Source organism: Protopterus annectens, chromosome 11.part0, assembly GCF_019279795.1.
Source record: "Protopterus annectens isolate FY-2018-M chromosome 11.part0, PAN1.0, whole genome shotgun sequence".
In the NCBI taxonomy this organism is placed as follows: domain Eukaryota; kingdom Metazoa; phylum Chordata; order Ceratodontiformes; family Protopteridae; genus Protopterus; species Protopterus annectens.
In genome coordinates this window covers 495,545,646-495,571,055 of record NC_056745.1, presented here as the reverse complement: position 1 = coordinate 495,571,055, position 25,410 = coordinate 495,545,646, and the positions used below count along the sequence as shown (strand labels likewise).

At 44.4% G+C, this 25,410-nt stretch overlaps 1 protein-coding gene across 1 annotated transcript in view; it reads left to right on the top strand.

Annotated features, from left to right (window-relative positions):
* ZFC3H1 (zinc finger C3H1-type containing) overlaps window positions 1-25,410 on the top strand; it is a 3,672,721-nt gene that overhangs the window by 2,788,044 nt on the left and 859,267 nt on the right. Inside the window, exon 23 of the mRNA XM_044087220.1 lies at window positions 25,000-25,194. Within this exon, the coding sequence (XP_043943155.1) occupies window positions 25,000-25,194 (195 nt within the window). The remainder of the gene's footprint in view (window positions 1-24,999; window positions 25,195-25,410) is intronic.

Below are 25,410 nucleotides of genomic sequence, written 5' to 3'. Positions count from 1 at the left end.
CACTTCGGTCCTGGAGGCTTCTCCGGTGCCGGTTGTTGATTTTCCTCCTGAAACCGAAGCCCAAGATTTGCCTGACACCATACCGGTGGACAAAGTTACTCCAGCACATGGGGCAGCTAGGCCTCCTGTGCCTATGTCCGTCAAGGCCTACACACGTGCTAAGGCTGCCAGCCAGGCTAAGTCTCACCCTACTAAATCTTTTTCACAGGGTCCCACTTCGGAAAAACAGATCATGACTTTAGCTGCAGATCTAATTTCTTTAATCAGGGGCTCTCAGGCTCATCCAGACAGAGGTTCTCAGCCGCCTTCAGACAAAAGGCCTAGGGTTGAGCAGGCAGATACCCTTTCCTCAGATGAAGCCTCTGATGAGTCAGGCCATTCAGATTCCCAGGAAGAAACCTTCCCGGCCTACTAGGATTCTGATGCTGATGAATCCATCCCCTCTGCCTCTCATCCTGAGGATATTTCTTTCGGGGAAATTCTCCACTCCATGAGAGAGCATTTTCAGTGGCAGGGCCAGGATTTTTCCGACTCCAGGAAAACGCTTCGGACCTTCCTTAAGTTACCCCAGCACAGTCCTTCTCTCCCTCCTGCTCCTGTCAAGCCAGACAGATATTACAGGGTTCCTGAAACTCATAAACATCTAAGGCCCGCTCTGTGGATCTATAAACTATTTCTCAGGGGCCCAAAGGAGTGGCCACTTCCACGGCCAAAAATCCTTTGCCCGCAGACAGGGAATCTAGGTCCCTGGAGAGGTGGGGTAAAAATTTTTATACCTCAACCACCCTTGCCATCAGGGCACTTAACTGTCTTTTTCATATGATTCAGTATCAGGATTTCTTGATGGATGATTTGCAGAAAAAGTTAGCCTCTCCTGAGCCTTTAGATAAAAAGGCCTTGCAGGATTTGGTTCATAATACTCAGCTGGTTAGCAATCATTTTCTTCAGTGTGGTTATGATGCATTGGAAGCTTCATGTAGGACAGCTATGACAGGGGCCGTCATACGTAGACATGCTTGGTTGAAAGAACAGGCATTGCCAGATCATGTTAAAGTAAAGCTTCTAGATGCACCTCTGGAAAAACACAAGTTATTTGGTGATAATGCACAGGGTGTGTTGAAAACTATTGTGGAAAAGGCTAAATCAGTACAAACAGTCAAAGATTTCCTCCAGGTTCAGCCACCAAGGTTCAGCCGGAATTGGCCTTCGAAGAATTGGTCCTTTCCAGACACTGACAAGTTCCAAAGGGGAAAAACAGGCGTTTCGAGGTAGAGGGCAATACCGAGGCTCATACGGAGGCCGCCAATGGCAACCTACTAATCAGAGAAGTGTCGCAGGGACTTCTACTGCTCCACAGGGACAATCACAATGACTTGCATTTGACAATGCCGACCAAGGCTCAAAGAGAAGCACCTTCAGGCAGAAAATTATCTTTATTTTCAAAAAATTGGCACATTTTTTTACAAAGGACAAATGGATTTTGGACATAATAGACAAAGGTTACAGGTTCCACTTCCATACCTTACCAACAAGACAAGGCATGCCAATCCTGCCACAAAATCAAAGGGCAGAGGCACTCATACAAGTTTCAAAGCTGCTGCAAATCAAAGCAATAGAAAAGGTTCCTCCTCAGGAATAAGGCCAGGGATTCTACTCAAGACTGTTCCTTGTTCCAAGAAAAGGAAAGCAATGGAGACCTATACTGGACTTGTCCGCTCTAAACACTTTTCTCATTGTGCTAAAATTCAAAATGCTGACGTTACAGCAACTCCTTCCCATGCTGGGCAAGGGGTCTTGGCTGGTTACTCTGGACCTCAAGGAGGCATACCTGCATGTCCCAATCAGACACAGCTGCAGAAGATACCTCAGATTTCTTGCAGGGCCAGAGCATTATCAATTCTCAGCATTGCTTTTTGGCTTAGCTACTGCGCCCAGAGTATTCTCGAAATGCCTGGCATCAGTAATTGCACATTGCAGACTTCAGGGGATACAAATATACCCTTACCTGGACGACTGCCTTATACAAGCGGACAGCAAGCAAGCCTTGATAAGAAACTTGGACTATATCATTCACTTACTACTGGCTTTGGGATACACAGTCAACATTCAAAAATCAAGACTACTGCCATCCCAACAAATAATTTTTCTAGGAGCCAAACTGGGCACAAACTCGCAAATGGCTTTTCTCACAGAAGAAAATCAAAAACAATTACCAGATTACTTCAAAAGCCTAGCAAAGCACACCCAGATGACTGCAAGGAAAATCCTGCAGGCCCTGGGTTTCATGGCATCTTGCATTCTTCTGATCCCACTGGCAAGACTACACATGAGAAAACTACAATGGTACCTAAAAAGTTTATGGTCTCAACACAGCCACAGCTTAGAAGCAATAATTCCACTGATTCCATATCTACAAAAGGAATTTTTGTGGTGGGCACAAGCAAGCCAGCTAAACAAAGGCATGTTTTTCAACAAACCTCAGGCAAGCCAAACCATTACAACAGACACCTCAGATCATGGATGGGGGCGCACATCGAGGGCAGATGCATTCAAGGTCAATGGGCACCCCGGGAATTACATCTACACATCAATCAAAAAGAGATGTGGCAGTGATTCATGCAGTCGAGGCCTTCGGAAAATTTCTTCAGCAAGGTCATCTGCTAATAAAGAAAGACAACAGCCTGAAACTGAACATACAGTTGCAATCCCAGTTTGTTCCAGGCATGGACAATTTTTTGGCGGACAGTCTAAGTAGAAACATTATGGATCCGCACGAATGGATGTTGCATCCAGACATTTTTTCACAAATAACTCATGCATGGGGAAGGCCGGACATAGATTTCTTTGCCTCACACCTCAATCATCATCTGAAGAAATTCTGCTCAAGGACACACCATCCTCAAGCCTGGAGAATGGATGCTCTCTCCTTCAGCTGGAGTTCTTTAACAATCTATGCATTCCCACCTCTACCATCAATGACCAAGGTGTTACTGAAGATCAAAGCAGAACAACCGAAAGGCATTTTCATAGCTCCAGACTGGCCAAGACAACACTGGTATCCATTACTAAGGAGCATAACTCGCACCAAGCCGTGGCCCCTGCCTCAATGGCCTCTGCTTATAACTCAACACAATTACAGGACTGTTCATCCCTGCAAACATTGCAACTGACAGCTTGGAGGACTCCATGACTTCTCCCCATTATTCTTCTCTTCAAGAAAGTTCAAGAGATCTTACTGGAAGCACGCAGACCTTCCACCAGAAAAGCTTACTCAGCCAAATGGAAGAGATTCAATATCTGGAATGCCAACAAGGGTCAGGATGCATCAGTAATGAGCATCCCACAGATACTAGAATACTTGGCAGAAATGCTTCACAATGGCCTTTCATATTCCTCCATAAAAATACACGCTTCTGCAATTTCAGCAAAATACAACTCCACCTGTGTTTTCACATCCTTTGCTAAGACAGTTTCTAAGAGGGATAAAGAATATCAAACCTCCAAGAAAACCACCAGTGCCTGCATGGGACCTTAACTTCGTCTTGGAAAAATTAACTCTTCTTCCTTTTGAGCCAGCAACATCTTCAGAATTGCAATTTCTCTCCTGGAAAACAGTTTTCCTGTTGGCAATTACTTCAGCAAGAAGAGTCTCGGAGATACAGGCCCTCATGGCAGTACCTCCATTTCTCATTTTCCATCAGGACAGAGTCTCTTTAAGAACCAATCCTTCATTCATGCCAAAGGTGATATCCAGGGTTTCTCTAAATCAAGCAATTCACCTGCCTACTTTCTTTCCCAATCCTCAAAATAAAGGAGAGAAGCTTCTGCACACTTTGGACATACAAAGACAATTGCGCTACTACTCGGACAGAACAAAGGCCAACAGAAAGTCTGACCAACTATTTGTGGCTTACGCTGCTGGAGCACAAGGAAAGGCAATTTCCAAACAAACAATTTCCAAATGGATTGGAAACTGCATCAGATTCTGCTACTCTTTCCATGGAAAAGGTGTGCCAGCCAATATCAGGCCACACTCCACCAGAGCTACAGCCACCTCCACAGCCTTTCTAAGAGGGGTGGCTACAAAGGACATTCTAGAAGCTGCTACATGGAGCTCCGTGCATACATTTTCCAACCATTACAACCTGCCTTTATATTCCAGATCCCGAGCAGGCTTTGCTTCTGCAGTCCTGCAGGGCATTTTAGCTATACCATCCTTATCTTAGATCCTACCACCCCCAGCTTGGCTATGGTATTCAACCCATATGTCCGGACTGCAGTTGCATTCTTGAAGGACATAGTACAGTTTTGTACCTACCATAAATGTAGATGTCCGATAGATATGCAACTGCAGTCAGGATTTCCCTCCCTCCTACCCCTCTGTAATTCTCTTTTTGGGTCCACTCCCCCTTTTTCTAATTAGCTGGGGATATCTGTTATGGTGTATCTGTTTATTACTGTTGTGCATGTCTGGATTTTTTATCCATTCTCTAAATTTAGCCTTCCTTGGAGGGCGCCTGGCATCTGGGGCAAGAAACACTGAAGATGATGGCGTCGGCTGATACTTTTATACCCCGGCCGCTCTGACGTCAGGGAAGAGGCGACATCAGCCGACGCCGGACCCAGACTTTGGAATCCGGACGACCGAAGGGCTGCCTGAGGCAGGACAACCCATATGTCAGGACTGCAGTTGCATATCTATCGGACATCTACATTTATGGTAGGTACAAAACTGTACTTTCCTCTTCTAAAGAGTGTAGGCCAGTAGCTTTAGTATTGGTCCCCACCCTCCTTGTTGGTGTCTTGTTGTTATACTTGGTGGCTTTGCAGTTGCCCGCCCCCACTGTAAATTTGATCTGGGACACTCCTCCCAGTCTAGTGTCATTAGCTCATTCTACCGAATACAGAGAGAACATCTGAGAATGCCTTCTGTTCCTCATTTCTCCCTTTAAAAAAAAATTGCCTGAATCTCCTTGTGTTCTGACTGTGCTTCTCAAACATTTTGAAAATATAGCGTATGTTTTTGAGCATTTATTATAACTGTATTTACCTTAATATTGCTACAACTCAAGTGCTCCAGGTTGCACTGCATCTGAATTGTTTGTGTTTTAGCTGCATTTCTGTATATATATAGACTTCTCTGTATATGTAGACGAGCTACTTATTCTGCTGTATTACTGCCTCTTAAATCGTTTCTTAGTTGTGCACTTGCCTTGCTTCATTTAAAAAGTTTTAAATTGCTAATTTTGTAGAGTTTTAATTGCGTTTACTGTTTAGGACTACAAACTCAAGTGTGTTAGCTGTTTCTGTGGTTATTTAGTGTATTATTGCATTGTTTAGCCTGTTTTAACAAAAAAAAAAAAATACTATCTTGTTTGCTCGTTTCCCACCTTTCCTAGCCAGTCCAGATCCCAGGCTTTGCTTGTCTCAGGACTTTATTTTCTGTGTTGAGAGCTATCCAGACCTTGCCGTGGTAGAGGGAAGTCCTACTGCTTACCAGTGGGATTGGTGAGCATTGTACTGCCTATCTAACACTAGAGGAGTGGTTTCCAGCTCTGAAATTGTAATTTCATTAGCCTTTTTGGGCTGATTCTATCCCTTTCAACTTTCTGGCTTAAAAACACATGTGTGTGCACATTTTTCGCATCATGCAGCACCGCAAGGCTACAGTTAAAGTATTCCAGGTGCCAGAAAGTCTGCTTTTCAAATGTTCCCTTAGAACTAGCTGGTTTCTCAGTAGTAGCACTAAAATCTGAACCCCTGTGACTAGCACTCGCTCTAGAACCTGTTGAAAAGCACTAGGAAGCCTGAAACTGATAGACACTCAACTGTCCTTGTCAATAAGGAGAAATTAATCATAGGCACTAAACAGCCTATAATTGCAAAGTACCTTGCAAAGGTAAGGGAAAACGGCTCTTATACTTTACAAAAAAAAGCACCTAAACAGGCATGTTCAAGGGTCAGCTTCCGGTAATTTCTCCTGTCCACCTGGTGAATCTGGGCATACTGGGGCAATGCGGCAACTGCCTCGTACACAGACAGCCCTCTCCTCCTACCACCCAACACTACAACCTGCGAGAGATGCACTTACATAGCCAAACTGGAAGCAAGGCTCTCTCCAGCCAAGATTGTGCTAGACAGTCAAGAGGAAAAGGTTAACACCTGCACTATACCTCAAGCAACTCATAGCCCTTCAAAACCCACACATAGCAACACTAAACCCACATATGCAGAGGCACTTAACATTAACCTGCCCAAGCAACAAGGACCTCTGAAGCTGAAACGCAAACAAACACCAGTCACAACCAAAGTGACACTTAGCTCACAACACCAGTGTGCCACCCAACAGCCCCTAAGGCAAGACAATGTACACAACACTTTAGTCATAGGTGACTCTATAGTCAGGCACACTGATGTCCCACTCACCAGGCTGAACAAGGAGAAAATTGCAGTTAGCTGCCTGTCGGGTGCCAGGATCCGCCACATAACGCATGCACTCAGGTCACTCCACAACAAGTACTAATACAACACTGTCATTGTCCATGCTGGAGTGAATGACTTGAGACGTACCTCCCTGGACTACATGAAAAGAGACATGGAAGAGCTCTTGGATCATGTGGCCCAGGCAGGTATAACCCTAGCCCTGAGTAGCATCCTGCCTTCGCCCAGAATGATACCACAGTATAAGGACAAAATGATTGACTTCAACAATTGTCTAAGCTTCTGGTGTCATTCAAAGGGGATCCAGTATCTGTCTGCCTGGGAAGACATGATCGACAAACCACGATGCTTTGCCAGAGATGGTCTGCACCTGTCACCCCTGGGATTCAGGTTACTGGCTAAAGCTTTTGCCACTCCTATAGTGCCTTTTTTAGGCAAGGTTCAAAGGACAAAACCACCACCGTAACACATACAAGCATGCAAAATCTGAAGGTAATGCTACTCAGTGCTAGAAGTCTAAACCTCAAAATGCACTCTCTCGAGGCACTCCTAAAAATGGAGAACATTGATATCAGTACAGTAACTGAGACCTGATTCAAGGCTCCAGAGAGCACCCCTGCAGTACCAGGCTACAACTCTTACCACACTTTTTGGCCACAAAACCAAGACCTAAACACTAAAGGTGGAGGAGTGTCCATATTCACCAAGGATATTCACACCTCCAGGCTAGTTGCCCAACACAATGCATTTGAGATTCTCCAGGTGCAACTAACACTAGGTAAGACTGCAATCAAAATTGTAGCTTGCTACATATCCCCCATCATGCCCCAAGATTCCCACTACACCTTTCTAAACATAATGGAAAATATTAAGATACAACCAAACACCCTAATACTGGGTGATTTCAGTTACCCTGCCATTAACTGGGAAAACTACTCGGGTGCTAACTCCTTTTCCCAACGGTTCTTGAAATTCATAAATTCCAATGCCCTGGATCAACTAATCCATTGTCCCACCAGGGGCTCCAATGTCCTAGACCTGGTCATTACCAACATGGGAGATAGATGCTCCACACCAGTGGTCACTCCTTCGTTGGTCAGGTCTGACCATAAGCAAATCACCCTTTGCATCCACATCCCACCCCCACCCCCCAGTAAGAAAACCTCCTTAAAAAACTTCTCCAAAGCCAACTTCATGCTACTGAAGTTAGAAGTGACAAACTTCATGACACCCATGCAGAGTCAGACGGGATCTGAAAGTTCGACCGCAGAATCCTACGCTAAGGCACTGTACGAGCACATCCACTCGTGCATGAATCGTGCCATCCTAAATAGAACCAAGATGCTCTCCTCCAAAAAAAGGAAGCCAATCTGGTGGTCTCCTGCTATAAACAAACTATACAACAGAAGGAAGAATCTGTTACAGAAGAGGAAAATCCCAATATGCAAAAAACACCATCACCAGCCTCAGTAAGAAGCTGAGATCCCTCATAAAATCCTCAAAAGCTAGTTACAAAAATAAAATTGCCAAAGATTCCAAAGACAGCCACAAGGCATTCTATAGTTATGTCAAGAATCTAAATGGCAATGCTCAGATCTTCAACAGTTAAATATACTGATCCCAAGGATATTGCCAGTATCCTGGCAGATCGATTTAGTGCCAGCTTCACCCCCCTCTCATCCCCTAAAGGGCCCATCGCAATACCAAACGATTGCCAAATTCCGATAATCACAGCCACGCAGGTAGAAACCACACTCTCCAAAGCTAAGAATACAGCATCCATGGGACCAGATGACATCCCAGGTTGTGTACTTCATGAACTAGAAAATGAAGTGGCACCTCACCTAAGTGTCATGATTAATCATAGCCTCACCTCAGGCTTCGTGCCCACTGAGAGGTGCACAGCTACATTTATCCCACTCCACAAGGGGGATCCACCTTGGATCCCGGGAACTACTGTCCCATCAGTCTGATGAGCCTGATCTGCAAGGGCATGGAATGCATTATCATGGAACTTATAAACAAAGACACTGGCAACCTTCAAACAATTGGACCCCACCCAGTTTGGGTTTGTGAAGGGCCGATCTTGTCTCCTGAACCTGATTGACTTCTTCGAATCAGTCTCCAGAGCTGTGGCTGAGGGTAAGGCGGTCCACACAGCCTGTGTGGACCTCGCCAAGGCCTTCGACACCATCCCCCACTCTGGAATCCTAGATAAACTTACTAAGATGGGCATAAATCCCTACATCACTCGATGGGTTGCCAACTGGCTTACTGACAGAACCCAAACTGTAAAAGTAGCTGACTCCAAATCCAGCTTCAGACAAGTGGAGTACCTCGGGGGTCAGTCCTGGGAACACTCTTGTTTGGCATCTACTTCTCTGAAGTACAGGCTAACACTAAGGGACTCTGGCTAACCAAGTTCGCAGGTGACTGAAAACTGGGAGCCATTATTGAATCCAGAAATTATGTGGATATTCTACAAAAGGCCTTACAGAAACAGATGCCTGGTGCCAGAACCATGGGCTCAAGCTTAATGCCAAGAAATGTATAGTTATCCCCTGTGGAAAAAAACATGTACCCATGAATTACCACATAGGTGGCAGTACACTAAACATCGAAAGTGTGATGAGAGACTTAGGGACACAGGTGGACAGTGGTCTCACTTTCGATAACCACATCGTCACAACAGTCAGGAAATCCTTCTATGTGGCACACCTCATCACTAAGGGCTTTTCATCCAGAAAAAAGGAGGTCATTGTCCCACTCTACTCATCCCTCAATATCCATTATAGGGTATAATGCCCCATTTGGTATGCATCTCACAAGACATCTGCAACAGCTGAAAAGGCTACAGAAATATCTCACTAAAAGAATCACAGGCCTAAAGCAGATGCCATATGCCGACCGTCTAAAAAATCTCTAGCTATACTCTGGGATATCGTCTACCCAGAGGCGATCTCTGCTTAACATACAAGGCCATGTCAAACCCTGAGCTGTTGGACATGCTCCACTTAAAGAAATCCCAATCCCTCAGAGCCCACACGCTCCAGGGATCTAAACCTTGTCATCACGATGAACAAAACATGCTGGAGGGATAGGTTCCTGACCCAGAGACTCCTCATACTCTGGAATAGACTGCCCATACATGTCAAGCAGAGTGCCTCCTTGGCCCTCTTCAAAAGAACCTTGATGATTGGATGGGAGATAAGAAATTCATCCCGGGGATCATATCAATCTCCGTGCTAGACAGGAGTCCAGAGAAGTAAATATTGTAGGAAGAAATATCCAGAGAATTGTTATGGCTAGGCTTGTATAGGCCCTAGGGTCGATAGCCGATGCTGCAGAAGCATCTTCCCGCTCTGACGCATCTGCATCTTTCTTTAGGAGATACTCCTGGCTAAGACTGCAGAATCGACCTGAGGACTTCAAGTCCAAAATCTTGGACATCCACTTGGATCACAACTTCCTCTTTGGAAAACAATCTGCAGATCTCTTCAAAAATCTTCCAGAAAAAAATAAAGAATTACAGGACATCAAGCACCTGCTGGTGTCCCCCATTCCCAAATATTACAGGAACTACCCTGCTAAAGCCACTTTTGTAAGGCGCAACCCTACTCAGCCAGCTGCCTCCTCTTCCAGGTCTAGAAGAGGGGCAAGAAGAACTTCCTCGTCCAGACGTAATGTACCACCTCCTCAACCTAGACAACCCTTTCAGGATAGAGAAGGCCCCAATAATGCGTGACTGCCTGGCCCACCTTCCACACTCTGCATGCCTTCTGCACCATCTTCCCCTCTGGCATGCCATCACCACAGATCAATGGGTCTTATCCATTATCCAAAAAGGCTACTTTCTATCCTGGAAATAAAGACCACCCAGGAGAAGTTTCCCCCCCCCCCAAAAAAAACAAACAAAAAAAATTCATCTCCTACCACAAGTCTTGTTAGAACTTCTAAAGCTAGGCACCATAGAACCTGTCCCCTTAGGACAGGAAGGAAAGGGATTCTACTCTCGCCTCTTCCTGATCTTCAGAAAAGATGGCCCCTGGAGACCCATTTTAGATCACTCCTTTCTAAACCTACATCTTCAGGTACCCACCTTCAAAATGCTGTCACTTCCCACTCTTCTGCCTCTTATTCCACCCAGAGCCTTCATGGCCTAAAAGAATCCTACCTTCACATACTCATCAGGACTTCCCACAGACAATATCTGCATTTCTCTGGACCATCCTCTCATTTCCAGTTTACTGCCTTGCCCTTTGGTTTATCCACTGCCCCTCAAGTCTTTAAAAAGTGCCTAGCTCCAGCAATTGCCTTCTGCAGAATGCAGGGAATCCAGATTTACTCTTATCTGGACGACCTCTTAATAATAGCAGAGTCCATAGATACCCTCTCAAGGCATCTGCTCTTCACCGTGTCCCTTCTGCAAAATCTAGGGTTCATCACCCTACCAAAGTCCTCCCTGAACCCAGGTCAGGACAAGATTTTCCTAGGCTGCATAATCAAGACAGACAAAATGAAGGCTTTTCTCCCACAGGACAAGCTTCTATCCCTGACTGCCCACTTCCAGGAAACCCACCATTCACAGAAGGTGATGGCAAAGCAATTCCTGCATCTCCTGGGCTTAATGGCAGCTACCATCCCCATGCTTCCACTGGCCAGGATGCATATGCGCAAGCTGTAGTGGTACCTCAAAAACATTTGGTCCCAACACCTGCATCCCTTAGAACAAGAGATTCCTCTCCTTCCTTGTCTGAAGAAAGAAATCAGCTGGTGGCTCCAGCAAGTCCATCTAAACCCGGGACTCCCACTGCAACAACCCACCCCAACCCAAACAGTGCATATAGATGCCTCAGATTCAGGTTGGGGTGCAACTCTGGCATCCTACAGGGTCCAGGAAAGCTGGCACCCTTCTTTACAGAGCAAGCACATCAGTATCAGGGCAATGACAGCTGTCCTCCTAGCTTCAAAGACCTTTATTTCCCTTCTGGTCCCAGGGGTGCTCCAGATAGTTACCGACAACACCACAGTTATGTGGTATCTCAACAAACAGGGAGGAACAAAGGCTTACCAGCTGTGCAGGCTGACCCTGCTATGAGACCTAGCCTCCCGCCACAACCTGGTCCTGCAGGTGACCTACATCCCCTCGCAGGACAACAAGCAAGCAGACCTAAGCAGTACCTCCTCGCTACAGCACGAATGGATGCTGGACCGGGGGGGGTCTTCCTAGATATAGTCCACCGGTGGGACACTCCACAAATAGACCTGTTTGCCTCCCTCCAGAACAGGCAGCTGCAGACCTTCTGCTCAAAGATGCACTCCCCTCTAGCTTGGAGAATGAACGCTTTCAGCATCTCTTGGGAGGGGAAGTTTCTTTATGCCTTCCTCCTCTTCCCAATGATCCAGGAAGTCCTCCTGAAAATACAGGACTAAACAAAAATCTTTAGTGACACCCTACTGGCCAAGGCAGCACTGGTTCCCCCTACTTCTCAGTCTAGCCAAGGGCAGTCACTACAAGTTACCCTACAAGGTGGACCTACTGACACAAGACAAAGGAACTCTCCTTCATCCACACTTGCAGATGTTATCCCTGACTCTGTGCGTGATAAGCTTCTAATCCTCTTCAGACACCATTACTCAGAGAATGTGCTTTCAGTCTTGAGGGAGGCAAGGAAACCTACCACCAGAAAATCCTATCTAGGTAAGTGGGAAAGATTTACTAAGTGGCGTCTGGACAAGGAAAGGGAGCCCTGTTCGGTGGATGCCCCCCTTGTTCTTACTTGTATGTCATCTGATTAAAAGCGGACTTTCTTACTCTTCAGTGAAAGTACACCTTTCTGCTATATCAGTCAGCTTGCCCCTGGATCCTCCCTTGCTAGCCAGGCTAGACATAAAGCTCTTTCTTAAAGGGGTTTTACACATGAGGCCACCAAAGAAACCTATCCCTCCATCCTGGGACCCCAGTTACATCCTGGAGAAACTAACCCAGCACCCTGTCGAACCAGCTGCGTCTTCTTCCTTACAGATGTGTACTTGGAAAATTGTCCTGCTGGTAGCTCTCACTTCAGCCCGAAGGGTCTCAAAGCTACAGGCCGTTATGGCTTGCCCCCCCTACACCACCTTCCACAAAGACAGAGTCACCCTGCCAACCAGTCCCTCCTTTATGTCCAGGGTGGTCAATGACTTGTCTCTAAACCAATCTATCCACTTACCCACTTTTTCCCTCCTCCACTAATGCAGGGGAGAGGATACTGCATTCCTTGGATGTGCACAGGCAACTTAGATTCTACCTGGACAAAACAAGAACCATTAGGAAGTTTAAGCAGCTCTTTGTCTCCTTTCATCCCAGAGCCCTGGGCAAGGCAGTTTCCAAACAAACCATCACTTGCTGGATCAGGAAAACTATTTGTCTCGGTTAACAAAGAAAAAACGCCAACTCCTACTCTTCCTGAAGCCAGGACAAGGAAGCACGAGAAACCAAGCCGTGTCCAATGAACGTGGTTCCAAAAAGTAATAAGCTGTGAATGTAAAAATTATCCAAAAAGCGTTACTTCTAGCTGTAGTTTAACGCTGTTTATTAATCAAAAAAAGAGCGTTTTCACTGTGGTTAAAACTACGGCTTCTTCAGAACAGAACATTCAAAAAGTACCGCCAACAACTGTATAAATAGTACGTGCACAGCGTGGCTTAATGGTTAATTAAATTAAAGGAACAGTACATCAAAGCCAGGCTGTGCGCACATCAAACACCAATGTATAAAAATATGTGTAATAAATATGACAAATATTTCTAGGTCTGCATATAACAATTTTGTTTAAAGTGCTGTTAGTATAAACTCATTCAATACTATTATAAACAACTAATCCAACACAGTTTTTTACAGTTGATTGCTAGTTTTTCTTTATCATTACTATTTCCTTATTTTTAATTTACTGCATTTTTGCTGTTAACATTTTTATTTGGTTACGGTCCTGTATGGACTATACTAGACAATTAAATTACATTAGGTATTTATGAGTAGTAATATATTAAATTGAAGGCAATTTTTATTTTGTTTATTGTATTTTTGCTAATATTTTTATTTGGTTAAGGTTTTGTATTGACGATTTTTTATATCTGCCTATATTAGACAATAGAATTATGTTAGGCATTTATGTGTAGTAACATACTAAATTGAAGACAATTTGTATTTTTAGGGCTTTGGTATTTTTAATTTTTAATTCATTGTTAATTATTTGTATCAACACTATTTATTGTAAATCGTGTGTTGGATTAGTTGTTTATAATAGTATTGAATGAGTTTATACTAACAGCACTTTAAACAAAATTGTTATATGCAGACCTAGAAATATTTGTCATATTTATTACACATATTTTTATACATTGGTGTTTGATGTGCGCTGGCTTTGATGTACTGTTCCTTTAATTTAATTAACCATTAAGCCACGCTGTGCACGTACTATTAATACAGTTGTTGGCGGTACTTTTTGAATGTTCTGTTCTGAAGAAGCCGTAGTTTTAACCACGGCGAAAACGCTCTTTTTTTTGATTAATAAACAGCGTTAAACTTCAGCTAGAAGTAACGCTTTTTGGATAATTTTTACATTCACAGATTATTACTTTATGGAACCATGTTCATTGGACACGGTTTGGTTTCTCGTGCTTCTTTGTCCTGGCTTCAGGAAGAGTAGGAGTTGGCGTTTTTTCTTTGTTCACTAGTTTGTTTTTGGTTTTGCTTCACTATTTGTCTCTGTTACACTTACAATGGAAGGGACCCTCCAGTGGGAGTAAAGGCCCATTACACTAGGGTGGTGGCCGCCTCCAAGGCATTCATGAGAGGTGTGGACACTGCATCCGTCATGGAAGCAGCCACTTGGTCCACTATCCAAACTTTCACCAAACATTACAAACTGGACCAAGTCTCCAGAGCATGGGCAGGATTTGCCAGGGCCGTCCTACAGGGCTTTGCAGAATCCTCTATAGCGTCTACCTCCCTTTCATGCATCTAAGCTGTGGTACTCTCCCACAACTGTAATACTGCAACATAGGAATAGAAGGACATAGAATAGTTGTGTAAAATCTTGCCATAACCATAGATGACCTTTTCTTCCATGTTGCAGTATTCCTCCCCACCCACCATTACCCCCTATACTTGCTCCTTTACTCCCAACTAAGTCCTGGATCTAATTAATCTATTAAATGACACCAAGGCCACTTACCTGTCCCCACTGGCATCATTCCTACTGGGCTTTCCTCTCTACCTGATGGCCTTCAAGTTCTGAGGATTATGCTTATAAATTTACTCTAATTTCTCCCTCAGTCTTTTTTTCTGGGCTTTTCGCATAATAGTAACAATACATGATTTCCTTCTTATCCTCAGTAGTCCACTCTGTCATCTGTATGGCTGTTCTTTGGCCTATCAGTTTTTGTGATTTTTGTGGACTACTATTTCTTTTGACAACTGGGGGCCATCCTCTCCTGGGCTTGGCCTAGCCCCATTGTATGAATTTTTCTATCACTGTGTCTTGAGGATTCTACACTTTTTTTTCCAGTCCTGGTACCAGTGCACCTACCAGAATTGGGCACTTTTTTATCCTGGGTCTTATGCACCCAGCTATCTTTTTAAATGTTTAACCTACCATGATGTATGCTATATAAATGCAGTCTATATATCAGTGTCTCAGCCACTGGGCAAAACTAAATGCCCGTAGAGATCTAGAGTTATTGTGAATGTCCTGCACAAGTGTGTTTTTTTTTTTTGTGTCATTCCTCTAGAGAAGGAAGGACTGGCATTTATTTGATAAAAACAAGTTAATTGCACTATGGTTTGCCATTTATATAGTGAATCACAAGTTGTACAGGGCTTCCATTGTAGACCACTTCATGTGGGGTGTGGCTTCTTCCAGTGTGTGTTAAAAGCCACTTCATGTGGGGTGTGGCTGATTGCAGTGCTTGCTGGAGAGATTGAGGCATGCAGACCTTTAGGCTATGGCCACTTAGTCACTGGCTGACAATGTCATTGATCATTATTGCTTGGACCATGTGTCCAGGGGTTTGTTTTGTTGTGGAAGTTGAAGAATTAGTCTTCTGATTTTCATCCTTTGGCTGTCTGCTGAATTATTTCACCCAAGGGATGGGGTTTACTACTTTGAATTTTTCCCAGTTTAAGGATGGACCCCAGTGTTATTTGTAGCCGATATATTCTTCCTGTATCATTTGAATTGAAACATAGGTAGGTACTAGGCTATCTGCCCAAAGGCATTTATAAGCCTAGCCAGAATTGTGTTGGCTTTCGCCACCCCCTTAGATTAGGTCCATGTGCCTCTGTCCAGCAGAGCCATTGAAGTGATCCCCGGGGTGAACTTTCTACTTCCCATCGACTCGTCAAGGTTTCTCTTGAAGAGGGTTAGCAAGGAGCTCTGCCTAATGTAGATTGGAATCTTGTTCCAGAGCATGGGAAATCTCTGGGACAGGAATCTATCCCTCCAGCATGTCCTATTTATTGTTGTGGTGAGGTTTATATCCCTAGAGCATGTGGCTCGAGGGGATATGGTTTTCTTTAGGTGGCGCATGTCTATCAAGTCTGGGTTGGACATGGCCTTGTATGTCAGGCATAGATCACCTCTGAGTATGAAGTATGCAACCGAGTACAGCTGGAGTTTCTTCAGTAAAGCTGCATAGGGCATCTGTTTGAGGCCAGTGATCCTCTTGGTGAGGTACTTCTGTGGTCTTTCCAGTTGTTGCAGGTGTCTTGTAAGGTACATCCCAAATGGGGAGTTGTACTCTATGATGGGTCTGATGAGTGATGCATAGAGGGGCTCAATGACCTCTTTCAATCTGGATGCAAACCCTTTTGTGATTAGGTGGGCCACATAGAAGGATTTTCTAACCACATTGGCAATATGATTATCAAAGGAGAGATTACTATCTACTTGGGTCTCGAGATCCCTTATTACGTCTAAAGTATTTAGGGGGCTACCACCTATGTGGTAGTTTGTGGGAACTTTGTTTTTTCCAAAGGGGATGACTATGCACTTTTTGGCATTTAGCTTGAGGCCATGGTTTTGACACCAGGTATCTGTCTCAGTGAGACCCTTTTGGAGGATGTCTGTGTCAGATGGAGAGTCAGTTATAACCCTTAGTTTGCAGTCGTCTGTGAACTTGGTCAGCCATAGACCTCCTGTGCCTGCCTGTACCTCTGAGAAGTATATGCTGAACAGGAGGGGTCCTAGGACTGAGCCCTGGGGAACGCCACTTGTAACCGGTTTAGAGTCAGATCTAGCTCCTGCAACTCTTACCATGTGGGTTCTGTCCGTGAACCAGCTGTGGCAACCCATCTCGTGACATAGGGGTTTATGTTCAGACTGGTAGAGCTTGTCTATAATACCAGAATGGGAAATGGTGTCGAAGACCTTTGCGAGGTCTAGGTGGGCTGCGTGGGCCACCTTTCCCTTGTCTATAGCCTTGGTAACTGTCTCAAGGAAGTCAACCAGGTTTAGGAGGCATGATCTGCCCTTAACAAAGCTGAAATGGGTAGGGTCCAGTGTTTGGAGGTTCCCAATGTCTCTGTTAATGAGATCCATGATGATGCGCTCCATAGCCATGCAGACCAAGCTAGTCAGGCTTATAGGGCGATAGTTCCCGGGGTCTGTTGTGGCTCCACCTTTGTGGAGCGGAATTACCGTTGCTGTACGCCACTCTATGGGCACGTAGCCTGTGGAGAGGCTGAGTTTGAACAGTGTGTTTAGGTGAGGGGTTAATTCATCTTTGAGCTCGTGTAGGACGCAGCCTGGGACACCATCCGGTACCATTGATGTTGTGTATTTTGCTTTGCAGAGGGCTGTTTTAACCTGAGTGTTTGTGATTTCAGGGGCACTACATTCTTCTAGTATGGTTATGGGCCCTTTTGGGGGTAAGAGGAGAGTGAAGTTTGCACTGAAACTGTCTGCCAGGATGTTGGCGATATCGGTCGGTTCAGTGTATTTTGTGCCATTCTGCACTAACTCCAAGGAGATCAGAACATTGCCACTTAGATTCTTGACATAGTTAAAGAATGCCTTGTGGTTATCTTTGGAATCCTTGACAATTTTTCTTTCGAAGCTTGCCTTGGATGATTTTATGAGGGATCGTAGTTTCTTGCTGATACTGATAGGAATATCTTACCTTCTTGGGATTTTACTCTTTTTTATGTACTAGTTTCCTCCTATTGTATAGTTTGTCTATGGCAGGAGTCCATCAGACTGGTTTCCTTTTCTTGGAGGAGTGAGCCTTGGTTTTGCTTGGGTTAGCACGATCCATGCATTCTTGTAGGTGCCCGTAGAGTGCAGTAGTAAAGGATTTTGCAGCTTGGGCAGCATTATCCTTTAGCATGGGGGCTTTGAAACTTTCCACCTCGGTCTTAAGTAACGTGAAGTTTGCTTTTGAAAAGTTTTTCATGGTGGTTTCTTTGTCCAGGGGTGGGGGCGGAATGTGGGTGTCCAGAGTGATTAGTTTATTGTCGGATCTAACCAGCGAGGGGTTGACCTCCGATGTGAAACACTGGTTGCCCATGTTGGTGATGACCAGGTCCAGTATATTGTCACCTCTGGTGGGGGTGTTGACCAGTTAATCCAGGGCATTTGAGTTTATAAATTCTAGGAAATGTTGGGCAAGGGAGTTAGTACTTGAGTAGTTTTCCCAGTTAATGTTTGGGTAATTGAAATCACCCAATGTCAGGGTGTTTGGTAGGACCTTTATGTTTCCCACTGTTTCCAGAAATGCAGAATGGGGATCCTGGGACATGGTGGGTGATCTGTAGCAAGCTACAATTTGAATTGCAGTTTTGCCCAAGTTAGTTGCACATGGATGATCTCTGAAGCATCGTGCTGTGCCACTAACCTGGAGGTGTGGGTATCCTTGATGAATATGGATATGCCCCCACCTTTTGTATTTCGGTTTGGGTATTGTGGCCGAAATTTATGGTATGAGTTGTAGCCTGGTAATGCTTGGATGCTCTCTGGAGCCTTAAACCAGGATGTTCATCGTGCATACAGCTGCAGTAATCACAGATGGGTTTTCTGCCGTCAGGCGGGTCCTCGGTCGGCCGAATTCCAAAGTCTAGGTCCAGCGTTGGTTGTGGTCACTTTCTTTCCTGACGTCAGTGTGACAGGGGTATATAAGACACAGCCGACGCCATATTCTTCAGTCTTTTTTGCCGTGCGGTGCCCGAAGCAGAAGCAGTTCGCAAGTGCCGGTCGGCCAGCTCCTGAATTTACGAAAAATTGGAAACCGAAGTCTTCATTAAAGCTAAGTACCCGTTGGAAACTTTTCTTGCCTCAGACCGATGTCAGAAAAAGTTAACAATTGTATTTCTTGTGGGAAGCAAATACCGCATAAGGATTTCCATTCCCTCTGCATACCTTGTTTAGGCCCAGACCACGACGTCTCGGGCTGTCGCTTTTGCGCTACTTTCAATAAACGCACTATTAAGCGTCGGGCGGAGTTTGCCCAACACTTTTTTGGTAAAGCCTTTGATTATAAAATGTCGTCGGAGACTCCGACTACTGTTTTGTCCAAAAAACGCAAGGACCAACACGCGAGGTCCGCAGTCCCCACCGACACCACTCCAAAACCGGCTACACATGGTCCGGTTCTCAGCGAGACGCCTATGCAGTCCCCGACTACCAACGACACTTCTTTGGCGGTGTCTTCTGTAACCGAGACCGCAGGTACCTCGGTCCATACCCAGACTACAACCACCGAAGCCACTGTGAGCGTTGAGCCTCCTAATGTGGACAGGTCCACTTCCACCCATGGTGTCTTTAGACCCACATCTTCCTTTTCCATTAAGGCCTTTACTAAGTCCAAATCAGCCAGGCATCCCAAGAGGCCTGTTGCACAGGGCCCATCTCCAGGCCCCATGCCTAAAAAGCAGATGCTTAAAATGGCTGAGGATTTAATTACTCTTATCAGGGGTTCCCAACCCCCTCCAGACAAGAGACCCAGAGTGGAGGAAGATTCTCCCTCTTCTGATCAGGTCTCCATTTTTTCAGAACATTCTGATGTAGAGGAACACTCTTACTCCTCTTTTGAAGATTCTGATGCAGAGCAGTCCATTCCTTCTGTATCTCCTCCTGAGGATTTTTCTTTTGGGGAAACATTGCACACTTTGAGGGAACACTTCCATTGGGAAGGCCAAGACTTTTCTGATTCCAAGAAAAGACTTGGGGAATTTCTTTTGTTACCTCAACACAGACCTCTGGCGATACCTCCTGTCTTGGACATACTTGATGATGTTTATTCGGAGGCTTGCCTTAATCCGGATTCCCTGCCTCCTGCCCCAGTCAAGCCTGATAGGTACTACAGAGTTCCTAACTCTCACCAATTTCTTTACAAAAGCCATAATGCTGACCCTGAAACCATTTCTCAAGGCCCCAAGGGAATGAAGGCCTCTACTGCTAAGAATCCACTACCTTCCGAAAGAGAGTCAAGATCCTTAGAAAGGTGGGAAAAAAAGGTATATACCTCGGCCACCCTAGCCATGAGGGCCTTAAATTGTCAGTTTCATATGCTTAAATATCAGCAGTTTCTGTTATCACAATTAAGAAATAAAATGTCTCAACCTGAACAACCAGATTTGAAGGAGTTGCAGGATATGTTGCATAGTGCAGAACAAGTGGGTAAACACACCTTACAATGTGGCTATGATGCCCTAGAGGCCTCAAGTAGAGCTGCTGTTACAGGATCAGTCATTCGTAGACATGCATGGCTTAGGGAACAAATCTTGCCTGATCATGTGAAAGCTAAACTACTAGATGCTCCATTACAAAAGGATGTGCTATTTGGTACTAATGCTGAGGAGATACTACGGAAAATGGAAGAAAAAGCCAAATCTATGCAAACTGTCAAAGCTTTTCTACAGGTTCAACCACCACATTTTAGCAGAAATTGGCCTTCAAAAAACTGGTCCTTTCCAGCCACGGACAAGCCCCAAAGAGGTAGATACAGGCGCACAAGGGGCAGAGGACAATCACAAGGATCATATAGAGGCAGGCAATGGCAAACTCCAGCACCAAGAGGTGGCGAAGACAGTGCACAACAATACAGGAAACAAACCCAATGACTTCTTCCTTTCCATGCCAAGCAAGTCTCAGCTGGCAGCACCCTTGGGAGGAAAGCTGGCATTATTTACAAGAAATTGGCATATTGTCACAACAGACAAATGGATCCTGGACGTTATAAGCAGAGGCTACAGATTTTATTTTCACACTCTTCCAAAAATGAGAGGCATGCCAAACCTGCCACACAATCAAAGGGCAGAGGCACAACTACAAATTTCAAAGCTCATAGACATGAAAGCTATTCAAGAGGTACCTACTCACGAACAAGGTCAAGGTTTTTATTCCAGGCTATTTCTGGTACCAAGGAAAGGAACCGACTGGAGACCCATTTTGGACTTATCCATCCTAAACACATTCTTACTCGTACCAAAATTCAAGATGCTCACATTACAGCAGCTTCTTCCCATGCTGGGCAAGGAGTTTTGGCTGGTAACATTGGACCTCATGGAGGCATACCTGCATGTCCCAATCAGACAAAGTTGCAGAAGATACCTCAGATTTCTTGCAGGTTCAATCCACTATCAATTCTCTGCATTGCCCTTTGGCTTATCTATTGCACCCAGAGTATTCACGAAATGCCTGGCATCAGTAATTGCCTAATGCAGACTTCAAGGGATACAAATTTACCCTTATTTGGACGACTGCTTGATCCAAGCAGACAGCAAGCACATACTTCTGGAACATCTGGCTTATACAACACGGTTACTGAATTCTCTGGGATACACAATCAACAAAGAGAAATCCAGGCTAACACCATCTCAGAAAATAACTTTCCTGGGTGCCAACTTGGACACAAACACCCAGATGGCCTATCTTACGCCAGAAAAACAGGGGCAACTAACTCAGTACTTCAAAATACTAGCAAATTGTACCAGGCTTACTGCAAGGAAAATCCTGCAGGCTCTAAGGAAAATCCTGCAGGCTCTGGGCTTCATGGCATCTTTTAATCCCATGTGCAAAGTTGCATATGAGGAAACTTCAATGGTACCTAAAAAAACCTATGGTCTCAACACAGCCACAGTTTGGAAACAATAATACCAATAGTTCCATGTTTGCAAAAGGAATTTCTATGGTGGGCCCAAGCATGTCAAACAAACACAGGTCTCCCATTCTGCAAGCCTCAAGCAAATCAAGTAATCACAACAGACACCTCAGATTATGCCTGGGGGGTGCACATGACAGACAGGTGCATTCAGGGCAAATGGTCCCAAAAGGAAAAGTACCTTCACATCTATCAAAAAGAAATGCTAGCAGTGATAAATGCAATTACAGCTTTCAAGGACCTCCTGCATCCAGGACAATTATTGATAAGAACAGACAACACCACAGTAATGTGGTACATAAACAGACAAGGAGGAACACATTCATACCCCCTGTGCAGACTAGCCATGACACTTTGGAACTTGGCTCTGGAATGGCAAATCGAACTTCAAGCACAGTACTTGCCAGGTTTGGAAAACACGCTGGCAGACAATCTAAGCAGAAATATGACAGATCCACATTAATGGAAGTTGCATCCTCAAGTGTTTACAAAGATAATCCAAGCGTGGGGGAGGCCAGCCTCCCACAGGAATCATCAATTGGAAAAGTTTTGTTCAAGGACCTTTCATCCAAAGGCCTGGAGAGTGGACGCCCTTTCATTCAGTTGGACAGCATGGACAGTTTACGCTTTCGCACCTCTGCCTCTTCTGCCCATGGTGCTCTTGAAAGCAAGAGCAGACAGACCGAAGATGATACTGATTGCTCCAGACTGGCCAAGACAACACTGGTACCCACTCCTGAGGAGCCTAACACATACTCCTCCCTGGACCCTACCTCTAATGCCTCTTCTACTGACTCAGCACAGCTACAAAACTCTTCACAGTCAGCTGAAAACTCTCAATCTGGCTGCATGGAAAATTCCTTAACACCACAACAGACCCTACTCTCCAAAGAGGTGCAGGATGTCATTTTGGAGGCCAGAAGGCCATCTACTAGAAAGGCTTACTCCGCAAAATGGAAATGTTTTGCGGTTGGAATGAGAAAAAAGGCCAGGATCCTAGAAAACTGAATTTGCCTCGGATATTACAGTATCTAGCTGAGCTGTTGAACAGTGGGCTTTCATTTTCCTCCATCAAAATTCATGCCTCAGCCATTTCTGCAGAATACAACACTGATCCACCCTTATTCTCTCACCCACTTTTAAGACAGTTCCTCAGAGGAGCTAAGAATATACGACTCCCAAGGAAACAACCAATACCAGCCTGGGATCTTAACTACATTCTAGAAAAATTAACATTACCTCCCTTTGAACCAGCTGCCTCTACAGATTTGCAATATTTGTCCCGGAAAACAGCCTTCCTTCTGGCCATTACCTCAGCTCGTAGGGTTTCGGAACTACAAGCCCTCATGGCTGTGCAGCCCTTTCTCATCTTCCATCAGGACAGGGTTTCCCTACCAACCAACCCTTCATTTATTCCTAAGGTAGTATCCAGGGTAGCTTTAAATCAGGCCATACACTTACCTACCTTTTACCCCAATCCTCAAAACAAAGGGGAAAGGCTGCTACATTCGTTAGACATCCATAGACAGCTACGTTACTATTTGGACAGAACACAGCCCTTCAGGAAATCAGAACAACTTTTTGTGCCCTATGCTGTAGGAGCTCAAGGGAAGCCAATTTCCAAACAGACAATTTCAAAATGGATAGGCCATTGCATATGGTTTTGTTACTCCTTTCATGGCAAACCTGTTCCTACAGGCATCAGATCCCACTCCACAAGGGCCACAGCTACCTCTACAGCCTTCCTCAGAGGAGTCCCTACCAAAGATATTTTGGAGGCAGCCACTTGGAGTTCTGTGCATACCTTCACAAAACACTACCACCTACCTTTATATTCCAAAACTAGAGCAGGCTTTGCCACTGCTGTGTTGCAGGGCATTTTGGCTGCTCCCAGTTCCACCTAGTGCCTACCACCCTGTGCGTAGCTTTGGGATTCTACCCATCTGTGATTACTGCAGCTGTATGCACGATGAACATAGTACAGTTTTGTACCTACCATAAATGTAGATGTTAGAGTGCTAATACAGCTGCAGTACAGGTTTCCCTCCCTCCTTCCCCTCTTGGTAAAGGCCTAGTGGATAACACCTCCTCAAACAACCTAATTTGGGTTATCCTTCTATGGTGTATTTGCTTGCAACTACTGATTTTTGATTGTATTGCATTGCTTTGACTATATATATATATAATTTATGTATTGCCTTCCTTCTGGGGGCACCTGACATCTGGGGCAAGAAAGACTGAAGAATATGGCGTCGGCTGTGTCTTATATACCCCTGTCGCACTAACGTCAGGAAAGAAAGCGACCACAACCGACGCCGGACCTAGACTTTGGAATTCAGCCGACCGAGGACCCGCCTGACGGCAGAAAACCCATCTGTGATTACTGCAGCTGTATTAGCACTCGAACATCTACATTTATGGTAGGTACAAAACTGTACTTTTCTGTTACTGCACATATATCGATTTTCTCCATACTGAGGAGTGCCTCGAGTGCGTGCATTTTGAGGTTTAGACTTCTGGCAATGAGCAGCATTACCCTCAGTTTTTTGTTACTTGTGCTATTTACGGTGGTGGGTTTGTCTTTTGAGCCTTGCCTAAAAAAGGCACTATGGGGGTGGCCAAGAGCCTTGGCCAGTATTCGAAAGCCTAATGGTGACCGGTGCAAGCTGTGCGCCTCTGTCTTGTGTCTCACACATGGTTTCTCACTGTCTTTCTCTGCTTGGGCAGCCACTCCATGCAATAACTGCTACTGAATTCCACTGTTAAGTCAGGCAGCTGTTCATTTACATACCTTACAAGTACAAATGTGAAATTGTCCATTTCCCTTGCTTTCCAGGAAATGGTTGATCAGTTAATGGGATGAAATAATGGGCTTGTGGACTAGACATACACTTCAAGTTGTATATTGTAACACTACATGCATGTGTACTTGTGCAGGAGCTCCAGGAAAAAGATTTGAATTGCAAAAGAATGGATGAGCATGCTGGAGTGCGCCTATCAGATCAACTGATTCTGTAACATATACCGGCTGTGTATTACATTTTGTTGCATGTTACTCCATGTCTTCTTCTTCATCCTTCACTTTTTGACTTTTGTGTTTGTTGAATATTCCAAGTATATTATGGGTGTGAGTTAAAATTAAATGAATAAATATTGCCTAGTTTACTAACTTTGCTCAAATATATTGCTCTTAAGACGAGTAATGCTAAATTCCCTTCATATGCTCTTCTGTTGGTTTATGTGAAATGTGAATTGGTACAGTGAGATGTGTATGGAACTTTGTTGTTTCAGTACTGATTCTTAAATTATTTTAACAACTTAAGTATGTATAGAAAACAGTTTAGTAATGGTCAGTAGTCACAAAGTTTTGCATTTCCCTTTCTGCATTTGTTTTTTTTTTTTTTTTTCGTTTTACAGTTCTTAAATTTGGAAACATCCTTTGATGGTAAAGACTACATATGTGACAGGATGCTTCAACAGTTACTTAAAGATGCAGCAGAGGGCAACAAAAAGTTAGAGTTGGTGTCCTTTCAAATTTTGGAGACCTTGATTTTCAGGGTACAGTTGAGCCTTTTTTCAGGAAGACATCAGAATGCCCTTGCATTGTTGCAGGTCAGTGACAAATCAAAATTATTTTTGTAATGTTTTCATTAAATACTTTTATATCTATTTCAGCTTGTTTGAGATTTAGTTTCTTGATTTTGGAAATTTGTTACAGAAAGAAAATTTCTGTGCATACCTGAAAAAACATTTTTAAATTCCTCCTCTTTCACATTTCAGTCAACATTTTAACCCTAAATACACCCTTCTGTTTTACTGTATTGTGAT